Source organism: Mytilus californianus, unplaced genomic scaffold (genome assembly GCF_021869535.1).
Source record: "Mytilus californianus isolate M0D057914Y unplaced genomic scaffold, xbMytCali1.0.p SCAF_12, whole genome shotgun sequence".
Lineage (NCBI taxonomy): Eukaryota > Metazoa > Mollusca > Bivalvia > Mytilida > Mytilidae > Mytilus > Mytilus californianus.
Window position 1 is genome coordinate 19644416 of NW_026262604.1, and position 21947 is coordinate 19666362.

A 21947-nucleotide genomic window follows, 5' to 3' on the forward strand; every position below is an offset into this window, starting at 1 on the left:
AAACTGAAACTGTATAACTCTATCTAAAAACTCATTGCCTGCATCATAAAATGTTGCACTAAAAGTTAAATTTGAAGCAGGTTATTTCCCTTGTCGGGCTGTAGAACTGCTTTGCGACAATGAATTTCAAAAAAGAGTCAACGATTACAGGTTTTCATTTCCTGCTGAATTAATTTTTTTGTTTTTATAGATATAGAAAGTATTAATTGTCTTTTGCCTTTCACCATTCTTGTGATCATACTCGATTATAAAGCTGGTTTTTTTTGGGTGATTTAAAGTAATACACTGTTTTTATTTACTTCTTACAATTCCTCTGCACTGCAGCGAACCAAAATTTAGACAGTTTACTTCGTACTCGTATTCAAATGTAATTTTAGAATTGGAGTCTGGATTTCATTTTGAAAGTGAGTTTCAAGAAAGTTCTACAGTAAGGTTTAATTTTGCTTTATAGATAATATTCAATACATTCGATTTCAGTCAAAGAAACTATTTTGCTTGTAATATCATTTAACTTACTACGCATCGGTTATACAAATGTATTAAGTTGTTGATGAATAATGTGCTGGTGCTATTTTTGTCAGCAATTAACCAATCATGTTATCGATCAACTAATTTAATCACTTGACAAATTATGCAACGATATTATATAAATTGTTTTCATAAGCTGAACATCAGATAATTTAAAATGATATGAGCAGATTAACTTAACAAGCTCAGACTATTTATGAGTACAAAATACTAAAATAAAGAATGGAGTTAAAAGCAAAGAATATTCTTATTCTTATTTTATTCAAAAACATTGTCATACAATGTGGAAGTTTACTAGAAGAATCTTGTGATGCTGATGATGAGGATTGTCAAGATTCGAATGATTTACCGAAAATTGGTCAGTTAAAACATGGTAAAAGTCAACACGTGAACATTCTCCGAAGAATTCGAGATATAAGTCTAATCGAATGTGCAAAGGAGTGTTTTTTGACGTCACAATGTCAGGCTATTAACTATAGAAAGAATTGGAAGCTTTGTGATGCACTAGGTGAAAGGCCTGATGGCGAGGCTATCCAGGACGAATCAGGATCGGTTTACAGTGAAATATCGACCTGGCCGAAGGTAATGTTATTTTGTCTTACAAAATTTATGAAAAATCATATTTCTACAAATTCAAACATGGATTCATTGAGTGAGCATAATTGCAGGTTTCCCCAAACCACCTGAAGTCACTCTGCGCTTTGCTAGAGTTCTTGTTAATAAGTCTTATGTTAACTTTAAAGTGTCAGTTGGATTGTGTCCCCTTTATACATGATATATTTTTTGTTTATCTTTTTCGGATAATAATTTGGGGTTCGTGTTGCTCAGTCCTTAGTTTTCTTTGATGTTTTGTGTACTGTTGTTTGTTTGTATTTTTCTTTCTTAGTCATGCCGTTATCAGTTTATTTTCGAGTTTGAATGTCCCTTTATTATCCTTCGCCTCTCTTTTGTCCTTACGCATCAGGTCAACTGATAGATGGAACAAATGCTATAAAAAGACACATTTTCATACTTTGAATAGACACAATTTTTGTCTTTATTCTGAAATGCTGCGTACTTTCCGGAAAATTTGCAAGTACTTACTAATTGTTGGTAGTTGGTCAGATTCAGCCTGGAATCATTTTTTAGATCCGGAGCGTACGAGGATAAAAATTATTTACATAATGAACAGAGTATTATTATCCTTGAGAGCACTTCAGGTTATGGCAAAGAAACTTTGTCAGTTATTGGGATAAAAAGTGAAAGTCTAGAGACAACAACTGACCTTCAACAGATAAGATAGATGATAATATAACCGATACAATATTTCTACAATAAATTTCCTTAAAAACGACAAACAGCATGAAATAAAGAAAAGTAAAAAAAAGTAGTACCAAGTCCATGTTAGATTTTATAAAAACTGTTCAAAATTGAAGACTTCCTTAAGCACATGAGCTCATTCCTCATTTTCCGGCTTGGAAGTGCAATTTTCTTATTCTGAAATGCTGCATGAGATCCAAAAAATCTCGTCCAGATATTAAGCAAGTTAGTTAGATATACAATGATATATACGTCAGTAGATGATTTCAGATTTATTACACACTCCACTATCCATTGGAATCTAATTACTATGTATAATTAATATTCGTTCAATGTATTTATCGACGTTTCTCCGTTTAGGTATTTTGATACTATTTTCATCAAGTTTTTATCAATAAACACACATTTATTGAATCTGCAAGTTTTTTATTCTTTACAAAATTGTAAATATGTATGAATAATTGTCCAATTTATATGTTTTTGGGTGAATTGTTTTTTCACTTGTTTTAAGACATTTGTTTTATATCTAAGTATAAATTAATTTGTATCTGAAAGAAAAAATACAATTGTATTTCTGAAATAATGTTTGTTGTCGTTAAGGACTTCTTCAGTATCCATTTTTATAAAAACCACACACCAGTTCTTCACAATACAGGTTTTTTGTTCATCTAAAGATGGGTGCAGTTATTATTTGTACAAAAGATAACTTTCAGCAGACATTATGACTGATACCGAAGTTAACGTTTTATTTAGACAAGCAAGTTGCCCTGATTGATGGGAGACCAGATAAAGGTCAGATGTTACTTGTTTCCTCCAGACCAGATCTGTAGACAGGTCTTTGGTTGACCAGTGTTGAGAGCAAGTCCCCGCCAGACCATACCTGTGGACGAGTCTGCTTTTGATTGTATTATGTCTGCGTATTTTATTTAACAAATTAACTAACAAAACCTTGGGTATTTATGTCCACCTAAAATGTAATTGTATTCTTAGATTATTTCGTTATGGTGTCTTTTGATATTATACAAATACCGATAAGGTAAATATGGGGTTTTATTAAAATAACTAAAGTCTTCTAAACTGCAACAAACGGCAGTTAGTGTTTAATTCCATATATTGAGCAAAATGAAAAAAATCATTTCCATTACCAATTCTACATTTAACATTTTTGTCCATAAGTACGTGCCGTTTAGCGCGGTAAATATAACTTTTCTTCATGTGAATATACTGTTTTATAGAAAATCCAATTTGTATACATAGAAAAAAAACTATAACAATAATACCACTAAAGAAAAACCTGAAACATTCAATAGAACCCATCAACTTCTAAGACAATTACAAATTAGAATTTAATTTACTTTACTTATACTAAAACAATACAACCATTTATTATCAAAAGGGATTTTTTTTGTAATTTATAATGATATATCTTCTTAAACCTAAGGATAGATTGAAATATTTTATCAATTTTAAAAGAATTAGCAATTGAAATCCCTCAATATACTTAAAACAAATCTATTGCAAATGTCAATGCAGACGAATAGTGCATAATTATTGCTATTATGTAAACATGAAGCTCAGTCGATGTCAGTTACTGTTTCCGATGCTATATAAATTGTTTATGGACTTTTTTAGTATTTTTAAAAATACATAAAACCTTTCTCAAACAAAATCTTAGTTTTCTCACATTACCGATGTTTCAGATTTAAATAAATAGTTTGCTAGTCTGCAAGTTTGTTATTGAAAGACACGTCTCATTGGAACTGATTTCGTATTTATACCATTTGCTTTGTTTTATTATATTCTGAAAGGGAACTGAAACATTGAAGTCACGTTTCCTACATAATGACGCGGGAGACATATTTGAAACAATACGTCAATGAATAAATTACAAAACTAAATCTTTCAATGCATCATTTTCCGTAATATGATTTTTTTTAAATAACAACAGAAAATTACTAGTGATGTAAATCCTTTGTCAATTCTAAACCAACTGACTCGTGATATCAATATTTCAAATACATAATTGATGTTCATAATAATGATATGTGAGTGCTTGTATAGTCTGATTATTTGCTGCTGATGTATTTCTTTTTTTTTTTTCTTTTTCACTTAAAATTGCAGAGGGCGGGAGAGAAACAACTAGGATAGGATAATAAATCATTACCAAACTATATCGTTCAAAGTATCATTTTCAGTTTATGAGTATTTTTTAAATATAACCAGAGAAGTACTAATGGAGTTTATTTTTTTTTTCATTTCCAAACCAACTGAATCATGATATCAATATTTCAGTAAACTTAATGATGCTCATAATAATGTAATTTTCGTGTTTGTTTCGTGCGATTTTTAAATGCTAACGTTTTCTGATTTTTTTCTATTTCCTTTTTATTAAAAAAAAGAAGACATTTAAAAAAGTTTACCAACCGAGACAGAGCGGAACTGATCACAAGTTAATGTAAGAATGTAGCGGTCGAAATCAAAAGTTTAAGACAGGTCTGGTTAATCGGCCAGTCGAAATAAACATAGGGTGAAGGACTGGTATCTAGTTCATACCGAGTTTCCTTACTAAGCAGACCTGTCAAATGTTAACTTTTTCGGCAGTCATTAAAGAAGTCATATGACTAATATAAAAGTAAGGAGATGTGGTATGATTGCTCAACTGTATGTTTTTTTTTGGTTCAGAATATGAAGTAAAATGAAATAGTTACGCGTAAAAAACGTTCAGATAGTTGTTCGGTTGTATGAATGAAGTCGCGTGCATTTCACTGATAAAATGATGCTGATAGATCTTGAGCACGTGACGTTGCTGCACTGATACATGACGTCCCTGTCTAATGTTTTCGAGTATCAAGTCATGTCCATGATCCTAAAAATATTAAGCAGTAAGATCAAAGGGAAAATGTTCCAATTGCCGATAAAGTAGTGTAACAGCACAACATCATGAACATAAGAACAAACTATAAAAATGTGTTGTAAAACGCTTGACTCTAATCAGATCGGGACATATAAACTTTTCACAAATTGAAAAAACCCACAATTTACATATTTAAGAGACCGTCTGGTTTTTCTGTTAAATTCACCATAATTTCAGGACTGGTCGGAGCAGTCATAACACTTTGACCAGTGAAAATGTCTGGTCGTCATGTTAAATTGCTGTACATGTATAGGACCAAATCCAAATTTAAAAGCATGTGTAATTTTTGTTACATATACAAAAACTGTTGTAACGTCTACAAAATACAAGTTAAGTTGCTTTACTGTCAATTAAAGTAATTAAAGTTCTTTATAAGGTTGCTAGGAAGGAATAAAGCCAGGTAAAATTAACACATTCTTTTTCAGTCTTCTTTTTTCCTTCTAAGGTAAAAGTGTTTGACTTATTATATCTAAACATAAATCAATTTAAATTCTCGAATGGCATAAATCGTTAACTCTATTATTTTTTGTTTAAGTCATAACGTAAAATAACGTGAAATGATGTCAGACACGACTAAATGACTGAAATGCTCAATAACTTATAATGTCGAAAAATCAAAGGTATAACTTGTAAATACCGGATGGGACATACGACATAATCATATGCATATGTTTGTCACGCCTCGAAATTAAAAATGTGCCTATGAAATAAGTGTAAATCCTCGGTTTTCGTCAGAAATAATGTGACATTAGTACCGCTGTCAAAAAAGCAAAACGCCTTTGAACTTGGAATATATAAGCGAAACACGTACACCACTGATGTTCGTCATCTAATTACAGAGCATCGATTGGGAAACATAACTATAATAAACCTTTACACCATGAATTCTATTTTTTATAATAAACAGATACAATGTTCATGTTCTCCTCTAGTAACAGTAAATAATCTTTTTTTCGCGAATACTTTTCATTGCGTTTAGCCCTTTATAGCAGACTACATAGAGATTTAATTTTTAGAAATTGTCCGATTTTGAGTATTTCTTAAAAGACAAAATTCAAAGTTTACATATTTGACGTTTTATATTCGTGACGAATTTAATTCGCAGCATTTTTCTAAAAACAAAAGCCGAGAAAATATTTTACTCGCAAACTATAGTGGTGTACTGTATCTAACAGCGACATCAAGATTGGCATCTGTCCAACAAATTGTACAATAAAAAAAACCTAATTATTCTATATCGAAGGAGATGCTTAAGCGCAATATTGTCTTATGTGATAATGAACGGTCAATGATATATTTATACTCCTTGTATATCGTACTTATATTTACACCTGTACCTATCTGTTGATAGAACAGGGTTAGTGATAAAGCTTCACTAAAATGCGATAACTATAGATTTTAGCATGGCATTTTTCATATCAGACCCCTTATCAGCCCTATACTAGGTCATGATATCAGCCCGAGAGCCGAAAGGCTCGAGGGATGATTTTGACCATGGGCTGATAAGGGGTCTGATATGAAAAATGACATATTATGTTCTTTTTATCATATACTTCAGCAGAAGACGTACATACAAGAACTATTGTTAAAACTTTGAAAAATGCATTTATTGTATTATTTGTTTTGCTTTTTTAAATAATATATTTTCCTGTTTCCTAATATTTGGGATTTTTTTTTATCCTATTTTGTTATGTTTTTTCACTAAAAACGTACCAATGAGATGTATTTCCCGGAATTTGACGAGTGACGTCGAAATGTCATGCGATAACGTTACAAAAAGGCATGCCATAATAACCGGAAGCAGTTGATATAAATCGGAAACAGTTGATATAAACCGAAAGCATTTGATAACGAAAGTCATAGCACACGGTTAAGACAATTCTTCAACTTTGATGAATAAATATATGTACAAATTATTATATCAAGGGGTACAATTATACCATTATTTTCTATAAGTATATGATAAAAACACTTATTACATTAGTTGCAATGAATTACCGTGATTTCCCAGTGAAATAAAGACCGATAATTTTACATGTGAAATAAACTCGATAATTACACTCCTCTGATGTCATACAACAATAAGTGTTGTCAAGACGTTGTCGATGACGTTGCATCATAGCAAATTGTGAATGCTTGAAAAAAGATATAGGTTCCTTGCATTTTCTACTTTATTTTCCATTATAAAGCCCATTGTAAATGTAATAAAAAGAATAACTAATAAAAAAATTCAAATATTCAACAATATTCAACTCGTGACCGAACAACACTGAAAATTAGTTCATGTGCTACGTGTGCTACACGCATTCGTGAATTAATGTGTTGTTCGGTCACTCGGTGAATATTTTTCTATATTTGAATTCTTCGATTAGTCATTCTATAATTTCCAAAAGTACTTATGAATTTTCTTTTTCTTAGGAATAATCTATCGGCGTCACCTCTTTATATAATGAAATATGTAAGTTGGGTAATTATTAAAAAGCATGCGTCAACTAAAATTATTTCTTTGATACCCGTCCTATACTATCTGATCAACATACAGTCGGGATTCCTATAACCATTCATGATCCTTTTTTCTCGCCAACCTGTTTCTTTACTTAGACGAGGCAAAATTCATAGAGATTATTTTCGAGAAGAAAGAAGCAAATCTCAAATTATACTTTAATTTCACGTTAGGCTATACAAATAGTTTTCTTTTATTGAAATCTTTAAAGTTTCGTGATTACCATGATCGAGTCTATCCTATTTAACATGAAATAAAGTTTTCCATAGAAACAGTAAGGTCTTCTTTATATCGTAAGTTAGAAATTGAGGATGAGGATCGATTGGAAATTAACATATACAAAAACACAAATGACTTCATGTTTCCTACTGTTACATTTCCAGTTTTATAGAGAAACAGTACAGCAGAACCTGAATTAGAAGCATGAATCTCTATTTTGATTCAGGTTTTCGTGGCTAGTTTATCCTATCATGAAATCCTTAGATTCTTGGGTAAAGTTAGAGTTCTCTTGAAGAGGTTTTACGCACCCCATCATGGTTTTTATTTGTTGCTATAGAATACATTTGTCATAGACAAACAACAAGATTTTCATTAGGATTACAAAAGAGGGACGAAAGATACCAGAGGGACAGTCAAACTCATAGATCGAAAAACAAACTGACAACGCCATGGCCAAAAATAAAAAGACAAACAGACAAATAATAGTACAGATGATACAACATAGAAACCTAAAGACTAAGCAACACGAACCCCACCAAAAACTTGGGGTGATCGCAGGTGCTCCGGAAGGGTACGCAGATCCTGCTCCACATGTGGCACCCGTCGTGTTGCTTATGTTATTACAATTCCGGTAAATAGTCTAATTCGGTAAGTCACATTCGTGAAAAGGGAAGGGTATTGAAGTTACGACATAAGGAACATATCCGATATCATCTGTGAAACGGTTTTTCCATAACGGTCAACCAACAATGTTTGCTCGAAACTAATGATTGCCTTGTGTATCTTTTCACTTGTAAGCTATGTTTTTTTTTTGACACTGACCGTTTTAAAATTAGACTTGACTAACGACTGAATTGTCTAATTGCAAAAAAGATCTGATTCTAGGGCATCACTCCCTGTTCATTAGAAATCAGTATTCATTTTGGTGACACTAATGTCCAAGATCGCAGATGGACATTTAGTGAAAAAAAATTGTTAAAAAGCGGAAAAGAATAAAAATCCTTCTTTGGATTGTTTGTGTTTATAGCCGATTATCTCGAAAATGAACATTAATGGAACAGATCTCGTGCAGATTTTCGTTGAGGTAAGAAATCAACCGTTAAAGAAACGGGAAGCTGTTCGTAAAGTAAATGGAAAAATAGTCAACGATATCCGAAACTCATAATGTTGAGAACCGTAATTGATAACATTTCATTACTAGTAAATAATTAACATGGCTCGAAAACAATTAATAATTATAAAATCAACATCATCATAAAACTAGAAGCTCTGCAGGTGTAACACCACTAATTCAGGCCCGGTCAGAAAAATATTTCCTGTTTAAAACAAAATGGTTCGTATGCATAGGGAGTAACTTTCAAAATATGTAGAAAATTTTGATGATTTTGGTATAAAATGAAAGCTGAATAATTTGTAATCATTGTAGAATACTTTTTGACTGATAATCTCGAATAATTAAACAAACTGTATGAAATCTGAAAAGGAGGCTTTAATTTGCCTGTTTCTCATATCTGAAGTACCTGTTTTGGTACTTCCTTAGTTCAGGGAACCAGTACGCTCTTGTATGCAATTACATTTATGATGATTTTTCTCAGTCAAGGTAGTGCTTTGAAATGAAAATATTTAAACTTAAAGACAAAAAAGTTTTGAATACTTGAAATAAAGAATTTAACATAGAAAGCAACGGGACAAAAAATTACTGGAGTGCATCCTAAACCTGTGTCGCGCACCTGAATCTGCATGTATGAGCATATTCAACAATGGTCACTCTCCAACATATAGACAAGAATATAATTCATGACTAAAATTGTTTGTTTTGGCTGATCATTTTTGTTGTTTACATTTTGTCTGCTGTTTTCGCCAAAACATTCGTAAAAAAAAATAATTTAAGGACAATAACCCCTATTTTTAAATGACACTAGACCGTGTGTTGATCATTTTTGCTATCTAGAGTTCTTCCTAAGCTATTAGAGATAATATGCAAACACGCAAAAAACAGTAAAAATCGTCATTTTAGGGCAATAGTTCCTATTTTGCTATTAAAAGCTTCTCTCTATCTGTATTGTTTTCAAGATAATAAGCAAAAGCACATATTTTTACTAAAATCTTATTTAAGGACAGTTGCTCATATTAGGAACCGACTGAAAGCTTTTTTTCTAAATAGACCGTAGATAGATCTCATCATTCGATACATTTCAGCCAAGTCAGATATTCTCTATCCATCTAACGGTTAACAAGATACTAGACAATACTTGCATTTTACCCCCTTTGTTCTATTTTTAGCCTAGCGGCAATTTTTCTTGGCAGACTATCTCACCAGACACATTTTTAAAACAAGATACCCCAGGAATAATTGTGGCCAAGTTCTTTTTTGGCAACGTGAGCTCAAAATGTAGCTTTATGATATATAACCCCGGCGATGGAAGAACAAACATTTGCTTCCGCAATTTTGTAGATTTAACATTGTTGTGCTGATATTTAGTATAGTTATTAATTGTCGAAATCCGGATATGGTGTACAAATTTTTGCACCTTATCTTTGCGGTATATTATCTTTTCCGCAAGTTTATTGTTTTCTGTTTGGTATTTAATTAATAATAAAGATCCATTTTGTTACAACTTGTGATCCGTTTATTTGGCAATCGCCAATGGCAGTCAGCAGGGTTTAAGAACATCCGTTGTTCGACCTGTTAGTCAAATGCGTTTTGTTTAAATATGATTTTTTCACTTTTTTGGTCTTTTGGAAAATGTTGTTTGTGCTGTATTTATACCCCTCTACCGAGAAATTTGTTTTGCATGCTCACGTATAAATATATATATAAATAAGAAAAATAATTCTCATAATAAGTTACAAAGATGGTATACACGCATCCTGAAATATAAATATCAGTGAATATGTTGTAGATATTGACATAGATTATTTAAATTACCATGATTTCTCCCATTAGGTAGTAAATCCGTGTGTGCTTTGGGGTTACAATGGACTAAATAAAGTTACATGGGCGCAGCCATTCGTGAAGGGAACATGACATAGAGGTGAAAATAGCTGGCTATCTGTGATTGGTTGTTATATCATTTATATATTTTTCTCTTGGTAGGCATTATGAATGAAGTTTCATGCAAGCACAAATTTGTCCTCAAATGTATATGATCAAGAGCCGGAAATGTTTTTTTTTTATTTTGATCACATCATGCAAAACATTACCCGGACTATTTTTATGGCTAATATAGACCACCAGAAGCTGTATCTTATGTCTATAAAAAAACAGTGTATTTTTTAGTAGTTATTTTAACAGGGGTAGGGTCCAGAAATTATTTCCTGTGTATTCTACAGTTTTCAATGAGATTTTTTGCATATTGGTATGAAGTCAAGTAATGTTCACGTAATTAATGCGGCAAAAAATATCAGATTTCAGAAATGGTTTATTACCGTACAGGTTACAATGTACTAAATTAAAGAACCTTTGTGAGCACGCTCACATACCCCACGCCCCCACACTGTCACTGGACCAACAAAATTTCACCAGATTCCTAAGTTCAAAGACTCATAACTCTACCAAAGTCAACTGATAAAAATTTTCTTGTGGATATCCACATTAACATATTATGTCCTCATTAACTCCAAAGTTTCATGAAATTCTGTTGTGTGGTTTCAGAGGAGTTGCGATGACAAGAACAGGACTGACGGACTGACGGACAGACAGACGGACGGGTCAAAAACATTATACCCTCCGCAACTTTGTTGCGTGGGGTATAATAAAGTTACAGTCATTCGTGAAGGGAACATGTAATAGAGATGAAAACAGCTGGCTATCTGTGATGGTTGTTATATCATTTATATATTTTTCTTCAGGAAAGCATTATGAATGAAGTCTCATGCAAACACAAATTTGTCCACAAATGTATATGATCAAGGGCCGGAAATGTTTTTTTTTATTTTGATCAAAATTGGGGAACATTTTCTGCGAAATCGTAAGGTATGGTAAAAAACCCAAAAATTCACCAAGAAAAGCCATGGGACCATATATATTTAAGTGCGGTAAAATCACAAATAGATATCAATGGGGCCAACATTTAGTACTTTATATTCTTGGAGGAGCGTCTGTTTGGTATGCGGGATGTATACATGCGAATGGGGTCGTAAAATCCAATGTCTTGTGAAGGAAGAGTGTCACGCTTGAGTAGATACCGAGTTCAATTAAAATGCATTGTTTTGTCCAGTAATGATGTTATTTGTGTTCTTTTGTTTTTGTTTCAATTTTTTCACATATGACCATAGCAGTTTCGTTTTCGCAAAAATCACTGCAAGAATGTCTGGGTGTTTGGACAATAATTATCACAAGATAATTAAGAATTCAATATTTTTCTGATAAATTGATAATGATGTACAGCTCATACGATTTACGAAATACATTTCAGGCTCTTGCAGGAAAATGTGCAAATCATAGTTGTGACAAAGGGATGAAGTGTATTGTGAAGTCAAAAAGCAATGGAATCATGTGTGAGCATGCATGTAAGTACAATTTTAAGGATGTTCGCTTGTCATGTTTTGGAATTTTTGTCAGATTTTCGGAATCCTCTGGTTCTATCCATTTGAATGCCTTAATAAATTTGCCCACTAACCCCCATTTTTCTTTTTATAGATCTTTTACATGTATAATTATAAGCCATCTGTAAAAGCCTTATAAAATCTTTGTTACTTTTTAATAGTTTTTGAGAACTTAAACTTGTCAATGATAAAGGTATGAAAAATCAAGAGAGAACATTTTCCCGCCAAAATTTCAATGGCTAATATCTCGAAAACAAGCACACGGACCTATATTATTTTTCGCTCTTTTGGTTCCTTTGTTAATCTCCTATCAATATATACTAATGTTATGAAAAGCTTGTTATTTTGAAACTGAGTAGCAATCTTCCTTAATAGCAGTCTTCGAAACAATGGTTCCACTGCAGCAAAATTGATAGAGAAACCAATTTACCAAAGCTTGGATTGCCAGTAGTAAAGAATACGTTCACTGTTTCATTAATGAATGAAGATTATTGCTTACCTTTCCTTAAAAGAGGAGGTATGTCTAGTGCACGATGTAGTGAGGATATCGCCGATATTGTTCATGATTTTATACCTGCTCGCAACATTGTCTACATAGTCCCCTTTTCTGTCTACATCGTTGACATCGCCGACATCGTGATGTTGACAACATCGTGACGACATCGTCTACATCGTCCCCCTTTCCTGTCTACATCATTGACATCGCCGATATACTTACTAAATACTTACTAAACCAAACTGTCGTCCCGTGTTAAAATTAATTACGAAAACATCTCAATGGCTGGAATTTGGCGTTTACAATTATACAGCTGGGTTCTGTAATGTAACGCATTAGCATGTTTATTTCTCTCTTCATTTCCATCAAGATAACAAAAATGGTTCTTTCACATGCTATACAAAAGTTATAATTCAAATTTAAATTTTCTGTCGGAAACAGTTTATCACTTGTTTATCTCAAATATTTCAAATATGATATTCATGATTTTTGGTATTTAATGTATTTCCCTGTATTTTACTTGATTGATTGGTTGGTTGCTTAATATCCATGGTCAGTGGCAATGATTTCATTAAATTCGGGAGAACAAATGAACAAACCTAATTATAATAGAAAAACAAAGGATATGGGGTATCCATCCATGACACAAAATCAATTCATGCACAGCAAACAAAAACACACACAAAAAGCAAAGGAACAGCGCTTTTATTACTGTTCTTCATCTTAAAGTCTCGAGTACTGCAAAGCGGATCGACCGATATGAAGGTTGGAATTGGACTGCCTTTAGACGAAGATATCTTATTGGACAGTCGTAGACCAGAGTTTACAGTTTTCACGACGTGCGTTTCTAGAATAATCTTCATACAGTTCATTCGAATCTAATTTTTTTTTTGGAAGCATAAACATAACATTTTGAAGCAATCACAACTTTAAAAACTTGACAATAAAATTAACCTAGGGAAGGTGCAACTTAAAAATAAAATGGTAGAATATCGATGTGCAGTATTTGAAAGTTTTTAAATCATAATATATTATCTTAATCAAAGGGTAAGATGAGTACTACTAATAATGCGCATATAAACCTTTAGATATAGAGATTACATACGCATTATAGTCACTTATCTGGAGGCATGAACGTTGATAGCTAAATGTTACAACATCACTAATAAAGTCTACGTATTTACACATCCCTCCTTTTCAACTATTTAAGTTTGAGTGTTCCTTTTGAAGATAAATCCGGAAAAGCGGATCGCTTCGGACTCACGAAATTTATTTTATTTTCATGTATGATATCACTCAATTACAGACTGCAAAAAAGATCCTCCTAAAACACCGTATGCTGTATCCTCTGAAATGTTTGGGGTCTATGCTAGCCTAGAAGCAGGAAACCAGCATAAATGCATCAACAGTAACTACAAGTTGGTTGGAAAACCTTTTGTTATTTGTGACAAAAAATCTAAAAAGTGGAAGAAATTATTTTGCTGCGTGGAAAAACGTAAGTATGCTGTCTTATTTACGAGCCTCCTCATGGGGTTTTTGATTATGTGATTACTTGGCTGTTTTTATAGTGATTATTTGATTATCAGACTAAAAATTTCATGATTATTTGATTATTTGATAATCTAGGACTGTATTTTTGATTATTTGATTATCTTGTTTAAAAAAATAATTAATGATTATGCGATTATATTGGCAAACAAATTGTGATTATTTGATTACTTGGACACCATCATGAGGGGCCTCATTTTCTTTTACACCCCAGTTCTATTGTTGTGCTTCATAGTTTCTATTTCTGAAACAAGTGTAAATTGAATAGATCTATTGTTACGAATAACAATGGATTTAGGCCACAGGGTGTGACGAGCGGGGTTCCTGGAAACCCCTGCTTCTACATCCCGCAAACAAAGTCCATTGTTATTCGTAACAATAGAAATTGATTATTTTTTAAATAGCATGAACATAAGAAATTACTAATAGTGTTCACTACAAATTGTTTCATGATATTAAAAAAACACATTTTAGGAAATTCCGATAAGCATCTATATGGAATACAAAAATAATCCTTTAAATACTCTTTTGCTTGAAGGTATTATTTTTTATCCCAGTCATATGTCTCTATTCTAAAGCATTGATCTTTAAAAAAAAATGGGGATTCTAACTCCGGGACCCCCCCCCCCCCCCGGGTTACCCAGTGGCCGATCCGGGTTTGGGGTTCCGCGGGTTGGACCCGACTTTTATTTAAAAGATCAATGCATTTGAATGGTTGGAACCCCCGGTTGGATCATCCCCTGATTGCCCCCAAAAAGGGATTTCCTCAATATTAAATATTGTATGTTGAGCGTGTCTGGTAGTCGGGTTTCTAATGCAGACACACCTATCTATCCCTTAGTATGTTCGAATATGAATGTTTGTTTATTCTCGAGAAGAAGGGGGGGGGGGGGGGCTTTTGATTTTGATAAAATCTTAAGATATAAAATACAGTTATGATTACCTTTATCTGTTTATTAAACTGATACAGGTAAGTACTTTGAGTTATAATATTGCCTTTATCTTTAGTCTCTTCTACCAAATCCAACGCTTGCCACAAAATGTCGTCCGTCTTATACCAGTCCATATTGACAACTGTATACCAGGAGCATGATGTATTTTTTGTTTGTTATAAGAATACACGAAACAGTCAACCTTGACCTGCTGATCCATATTAGCACATGGATTTAACGGGAATATGCAAAACAACTTGACATTTGTAAAATATACTCACTTGTCAAAGTTTGAACTAAGATAACCAAAGAAAGGTTACTAGTGGGGTTTATTGTAATAAAAAAATATTCTTATAAATCATGGTTTGATATTGTCAATAAATATGCTATCGTTTTTTTTTTCCATTTAATAATCAATGTCAACAAATATAGGGTTTAGAATGGGGTGTAAGTTAGTTATACACCTCGGGATACGGCGTGTCTGGATAAGAAACCCCTCCGGCCTCCGGCCGACGGGGTTTCTTATCCAGACACACCTATCCCTCGGTGTATAACTATTACATACGCAACATCTCTTTTCGTGCGTGTAAGTTTTAAGTCAAGTATACAAACACCAATCTTGTTTGTGCGTTAAGGGAAATAACATTCATTTAATTGATTATTTCTGTTTTGATTGATTCAATGAATACAAAAGAGTGTATACATCACATTTTTCACTAAAGCCTGTAGACTACAATTGAGTCTTCAACAAGCGAGAGAGATTGTATTCGAAAGTTTTTCTACTATAAATATGTATCAATACTAGGATTTGTAAAAGAAAAACAAAATATAATGGGGTAATAACAAATCATAAGCCGAAGAATACCATACCATATCATGGTTAAAAATGAACGAATTAACTACTAGTAACTGCTAACTGGGACCAAAGTATGACCTAGACGAAACTCAACATTAACGGCATGAGGTGTTCATGTAGACAACAATAAAGTTATAAGTCTCATTTGGTGATGTCATAAACGACATTTTGAAAAATATCCGTTAACAGTCTATGGCTCTAAAGAGCTTTTACTCAATCACATGTTATATAGTTTTTCAAAAACCCACTCAAATTACATTTCTTTTTTATTGTTCTATGTTAAAAAAACGATGAAGAGTTGGTGCAAATAAAGCATCAATATTGAACTAGTTCCCATTTTGTAATCTCAGCTCTTTTTATGTTCGGTATGGGTTTTGATCATTGTGAAAGGTCTTACATAATTTTTATGATAATACCTGAAACGTACTGTAATCGTTAAAGGCTGTAACTTCAACAGTGGCTGGTTCCTGGTGAATGTTAATCCAGAATTGCCAAATTTATACTTGTATCTTTATTTTTTCTATAATATAAACTTATATTAATTCATTCATTTATTTTACAGCATACAAACCTCGTGACTGTAACGACATACCGCGTCACTGTGATTCTGGAATTTACCAGATTTATCCCGGGACTTCAGCTGGTTTCAATATCTATTGTGATAAAAAACACTATTGGTGGAATGTATGTACTGTCAAATTAGGAAATTATTTTTTCTAATTTTAATATAACTGTTTTGCCTTTCAAAATAATTGTGTATACATGTTCGCTTTAGGTTAACCCTTTATTGTTCAGGGATTTTACATATGTTCGTACCTAAAAGACGCTGTCCATATCAATTGAATACACAATTGTATATTAAGCTCATACAAAGGCTAACTTAAACTTATACGAAAGATAATTGGTAGAATATTTCAGCAAATAACTTTTAAAGAGCGTTTGTCTTTCCTTAGTCACGTAGTCTTTGTCTAAGATTCACGTGACTTGGCGAAAACCGTTACAAAATATGCAATTCAAGGGAAAATAGTGGTGAAGGGACATATTTGTTACCGAAATAGGGCATTGTATAAATGCATTATAGCAATGAACTAAGTGTATTGCCAAATTGGTATAGAGAGAGGAAATACGTGTCGTATACCTTGATTGATCGATGCTCAAAACATCCAAAAAGCCAAACTCAGAAAGCTTTGCTTTTACCACTGTTACGGAGTTCGCCAAAAAAAAAAAATCAACGGATTTTAGATAGTTTTGTTTAATTCAAATCACTGATACATGTATCTGTTAAAATTATGCTCATTTAAACTGTAAGCAGGTTCAAACCTAATCAAAAGAATGTTCGCTTAATAAGCATTCGTAGAATAGTAAAGATGCGCACCCTTTGCAGCAAAGAGCTTCGGTGCAGTTAGGTACATAAATGCATTAAAAACATTAATTCCCTTAACTTGACATTTGCGTGTCTTCTTTGAATTTAAATTTAAAGTAAAGTTACATTTGATAAAGGAAATTATTTTTTTCACCTCCGGTGATGAAGTTTGAACATGCGATCCCTTTGTTGTCATTTTATTCATCCTACCACTGCGCCCAGTGAACATAGAAAAAATAATTCGAAATTCATGTATTTTAAGTTTTTTGCTCAAGTTAAAATAAAAGAATACCATTTAGCTTTTAATCTCATAGTGTGTTTTGAGATTTATTTTAGTTGCAAATTCCGTGATTAAGAGCAAATGTAGTAAGGGATAAGCCTTTATTTCGCATATTTTTACTTTGGTAGATAAGTGTTTCCTCATTTAAGCGAAATTGTTTTCAAATTATCGTAAGCTAGCATGTACGAAACAACGTTTCGTCATTTCTTGCTATTTCAACTTCTTTTAACATTTTTTTTATGTTATTTTGGGGTTTATCATCTTCTTTTCTAGAAATTGTGTAAGAAAGGAACACGAGTTGTAAGCGCATTATGAGTTATTTTGCTGGTACATTACTAATAAATTATTTTAAATGTGTACTAGTTAAATTTATAATTTAGATAATAAAACTTACGGCAAATAGAAAAAATCTGTAGCTTACTTACTGTAAAATATTTTATTTCGATAAAATAAGAATAACAATTGTTACAGAACCTAGGGGCTTATTTAAATCAAACAGTGAATGATACGAGTATGTGGCATATTGAACCATTATGCTGGTATACACATTATAAACTTTGAGTCCTGAACCAAATTTGTACGTAAAAAGGGAAAAATAACAAATGTTTGACGCAATAAAGCAAACTACATTTGAACGTAATAAAGGTCCCAAGAGACACAATTTAACGCAAACTAGTTGTCTTAAAAGTTGAGCAATCGGACAAAGTGTCCGATAGAAATGAGAAAGGATTAATGCATTTTTTATATTTTCGGGTGATAAAAGTCATGATACATACTTGTATTTTACTCATATTAATATAGCATTATTACTATTTCATTTCTTTAACATGCATGCAGTTGGCTTTGCTTTCTTCTTTTTTGGTCGGGTTGTTGTCTCTTTGACACATTTCACGTTTCCATTCTCTATTATATTTGGTTTGATTGTAAACGTCACAGAATATTATTGTTACAGGTATTTCAGCGAAGAACAGACGGATCCGTCAATTTTTACAGGAATTGGACGGAGTATGAGGAGGGGTTTGGAGACTTACGTAACGAATTTTGGCTAGGTAACATATTTCTAACATATTTATATTCCTGTTTTTGTTGCATAATTTTTATGAATGATCAATTCAGATAGTGCAGTTAGTGTTAGTGAATATTTTTAATAGTATGTTTGAATGTCTTTTGTGTGCATTCCTTCAAGTGCCTGACGCCATTTTGTTACAGCTGCATGAGATTGTAAGTAACTTGTAAATCAGTGATTGTCTGTCATATTAGTTTTTCGTTTATTGATCAGGAATAATTCAGGCAATTAGTTTTCTCGCTTGAAAAGTTGACCTTAATTGGATTTGGTCCCTTATGGTGATATAGCTCTTCATATGTTTCGGATCTTATACATCCTTGAATTTCAATCATTTCGTTTTGAGCGTTCCTGATGAAGGTAAACCCTTGTTTCCCTAAAGTGTTATTCTAATGTTTTTAAATGTTTCCTATTTTGTTATACCGTGGCATTTTATAGCTTACAATACGGTATAGGTTTTCCTCATTGTTGAAGGCGAACAGTGACATGTAGTTTCACATCCTTTGGTTGCTAATGGATAGTCTCATTGGTAACCATACATCACTTTTTATATTGTTTGTGTATTGAAAGTTTTACTCTTTTGATGTTGCTTTCAGTAACCATATATTTCATGATGGTATGATACTAAATCCCTTACAGGAGAGATTATGCTTGATTTTCATATGATGAAGACATACTAGTAATCTTTCAATCAGTTTAATTGAGGTCTTGAGCTGGCATGTCAGTAACTGTTAGTAGTCCTTTGTTAATCTATGTTCATCATTGTCATTTTGCTAAGTTTCTTCTGTTACCTTATCTAACATCGGACTCGGACTTCTTTTAAACTGATTTTTACTGTTCGTACTGCTGTGTGTTTTTTTTTATTCCACATTGGCTAGAGTTATAGAGGAAAGGTTGAGATCTCACAAAACATGTGTAACCCCGCCGCATTTTTGCCCCTGTCCCAAGTCAGGAACCTCTGGCCTTTGTTAGTCTTGTATGTTTTTTTTTTTTTTTTTTTGGTTCATTTATTTGTTTTGGAGTTTAGTGTGACATTCAATTTCGCTGAACAAGTATACATTTTTTAGCAGAAGCCCGCCTCCGGGTGCAGGATTTTCTATATTTCGTATTGAAGACCCGTTGATGGCCTTCGGCTGTTTTCTGCTCTTTGGTCGGGTTACTTTTACCGTTTCCGTTCTCAATCTTAACTATATAGGATGAACATAGATATTGGTTTATTCTACAGACATGTGTTCATTGTTAAATAAATATAAGTTGACCTCTAAGATGCCTAGCTTGGGGTTCTGGTGAGGTTTTTGTTTTATTGACGTATTTCTTCAATTTATTTTAAGCATATTCATATATACTTATCATACAAACATATGGATAAACTGTGATTTCAAAGAGATAAATTATTTTATCCACAACTAAATTATAATCCTACTGATGACGGCAGTCAGACTTCATAAACATGGAGGACATTTCAGACAATAAATAATAAAATAAGCAAGATATTACAAAAGGTTGAGCAAATGAAATGAAATTTCATACCGGAATATTATTTGTACATATTACTGACGGAAGTTAATTTATGTTTTGTTAGTACCTTTATTTGTTGGAATTTTAAAATCTGACAATATATTATATCATTCAAAATTATTCAGCCTGAAATACAATAAATATCTATGGTGCAACTGGTGCATGAAGAATGATTGTTAAATTTTAGTTCGTTTCATAAAAGTTATATGGAAATTTGCAATAACCTCAAATACTTTATAATATGATAGCTTTGAATAGGGCGAATCGTGTGCGATTCAAATGGGAGAGGGAAAAGGAGAATTTCGAATGGTGAATGGTGAATGGACTATTGTGTATGGTGAAAGTGGGAAGTTTACACCCTTCAAAGAGTGAAAGTGCTCCTGTGTAAATGATTTTGATCCTAATTGCAATTTAGAATGAAAGAAATTTAAAAAAATAATATCCAACTTGGTACATACAATCAGTACGAAGGGAAGTCACAAAACAAAACTATTTTTTTTTAAAAAGTGTCGGCAATCACTACAGCATTTGTGATGTCTAAGAATGTTGTGTGAATTGTTTTATGAAATACATCACACAAAAAAAAACATTTAACTATACTATTATTGTCCTGATTATTTAACAGAAAAAACAAGTAAAAACATAAAAAAAATTTCAGGCAACCCATTTATCATGAACCCTACAATTAAGAATGTATAAAGTTTCGTTTCAGCTTTGTAATTGATTCGGTTATCGAACTATTTTCTTTGGAGCACCAATGATTAGTCTTATTTGGATGAAAAACGCGTTTTAAATTGTAAGCCCGATTTTTTTGTACTGTCCAGTATTTTTTTTATGATTCCTGTTAACCTTTTGAGGTATTATCTTTAATCAGTTTTTGCAAAACTAAACAAAATTTCTATGCCAACCCGTTTTTAACCATTTTCATACGGTATCCTTTTTAACTTTTTTAAATTTAAAATTTTTAGGAAACAAACTGATCAGACAACTTACTTTATCCGGGAACTACCGACTCCGTGTCAAAGTGGGAAACAAAGATAAAAAAATTAAAATTGCGTTGTACAACGGATTCACTATTGGTAATGCGGAAACTCAGTACAAACTTGAAGTCAGAAATTTTATAGATGGTACAGGAGGTACGTTTGAAATATATTTTAATGAAAGACAAGATAATAAATATGGTGAATGTGATAAACTAAGTTTGTGATTAACTAAATTTATTGATGGAGTTATTGCGTGATGTAGTCCTAATGACATATTTACATAACTTGGCTATGGACAAAGACAAAATTTAGATATAACTACCAATTAAACATGGAACAGTCTTTTTCGGGTATTACAATATAAGAAATCCTCAAATGTATATAAAATATCCGAACAAAAATATTCATAACATAAAAATAAACTAGAAACTAAAAGATACTTTTCGCCTTTGTGACATATGTGAGACCGCGAAAAACAATTGTACATATCATCATTAAGTCATTTATCATGTAAAACCAGCCACTGTCGGTCCACCTGCTTTGCTAGCAGTTGCTGGATATTAAAATTTTAGAAAATGCAGGTAGCAATCAAAGAAATATGGAATACCCCAAAATAATGGATGGAAAAATTAAAAAGACATAAAAAAAATAAATAGCAAAAAACATTATGATTTATCATCAAAATATTTTATAGAAAATAAAAGTAATTTCTGACAATAATTCCGGATACACAAGCTGTACATCTTAATATACAAACAATGCCAATATCTAATTGTGGTGTAATGAACCACGGTGAATGAACTGCATATTCTTTTAAAATGTTTTAGTAGATTCGATTTTGTGTATAGTATATGATAGGACCGGAAGTACTAACAGTTCTGGATGAGTTCAATGGGC

General features: G+C 32.3%; 1 protein-coding gene across 1 annotated transcript; it reads left to right on the forward strand.

Annotated features, from left to right (window-relative positions):
- The first annotated feature begins 561 nt into the window (after positions 1–561).
- Positions 562–21614, forward strand: LOC127722326 (uncharacterized). The gene is made up of 7 exons (XM_052229214.1): positions 562–1110; positions 11882–11975; positions 13814–14002; positions 16406–16527; positions 18439–18535; positions 21036–21203; positions 21571–21614. Exons 1-7 carry the CDS (start codon positions 751–753, stop codon positions 21612–21614), a joined length of 1074 nt encoding a protein of 357 aa, XP_052085174.1. The 5' UTR covers positions 562–750.
- The last annotated feature ends 333 nt before the right edge of the window (positions 21615–21947 follow it).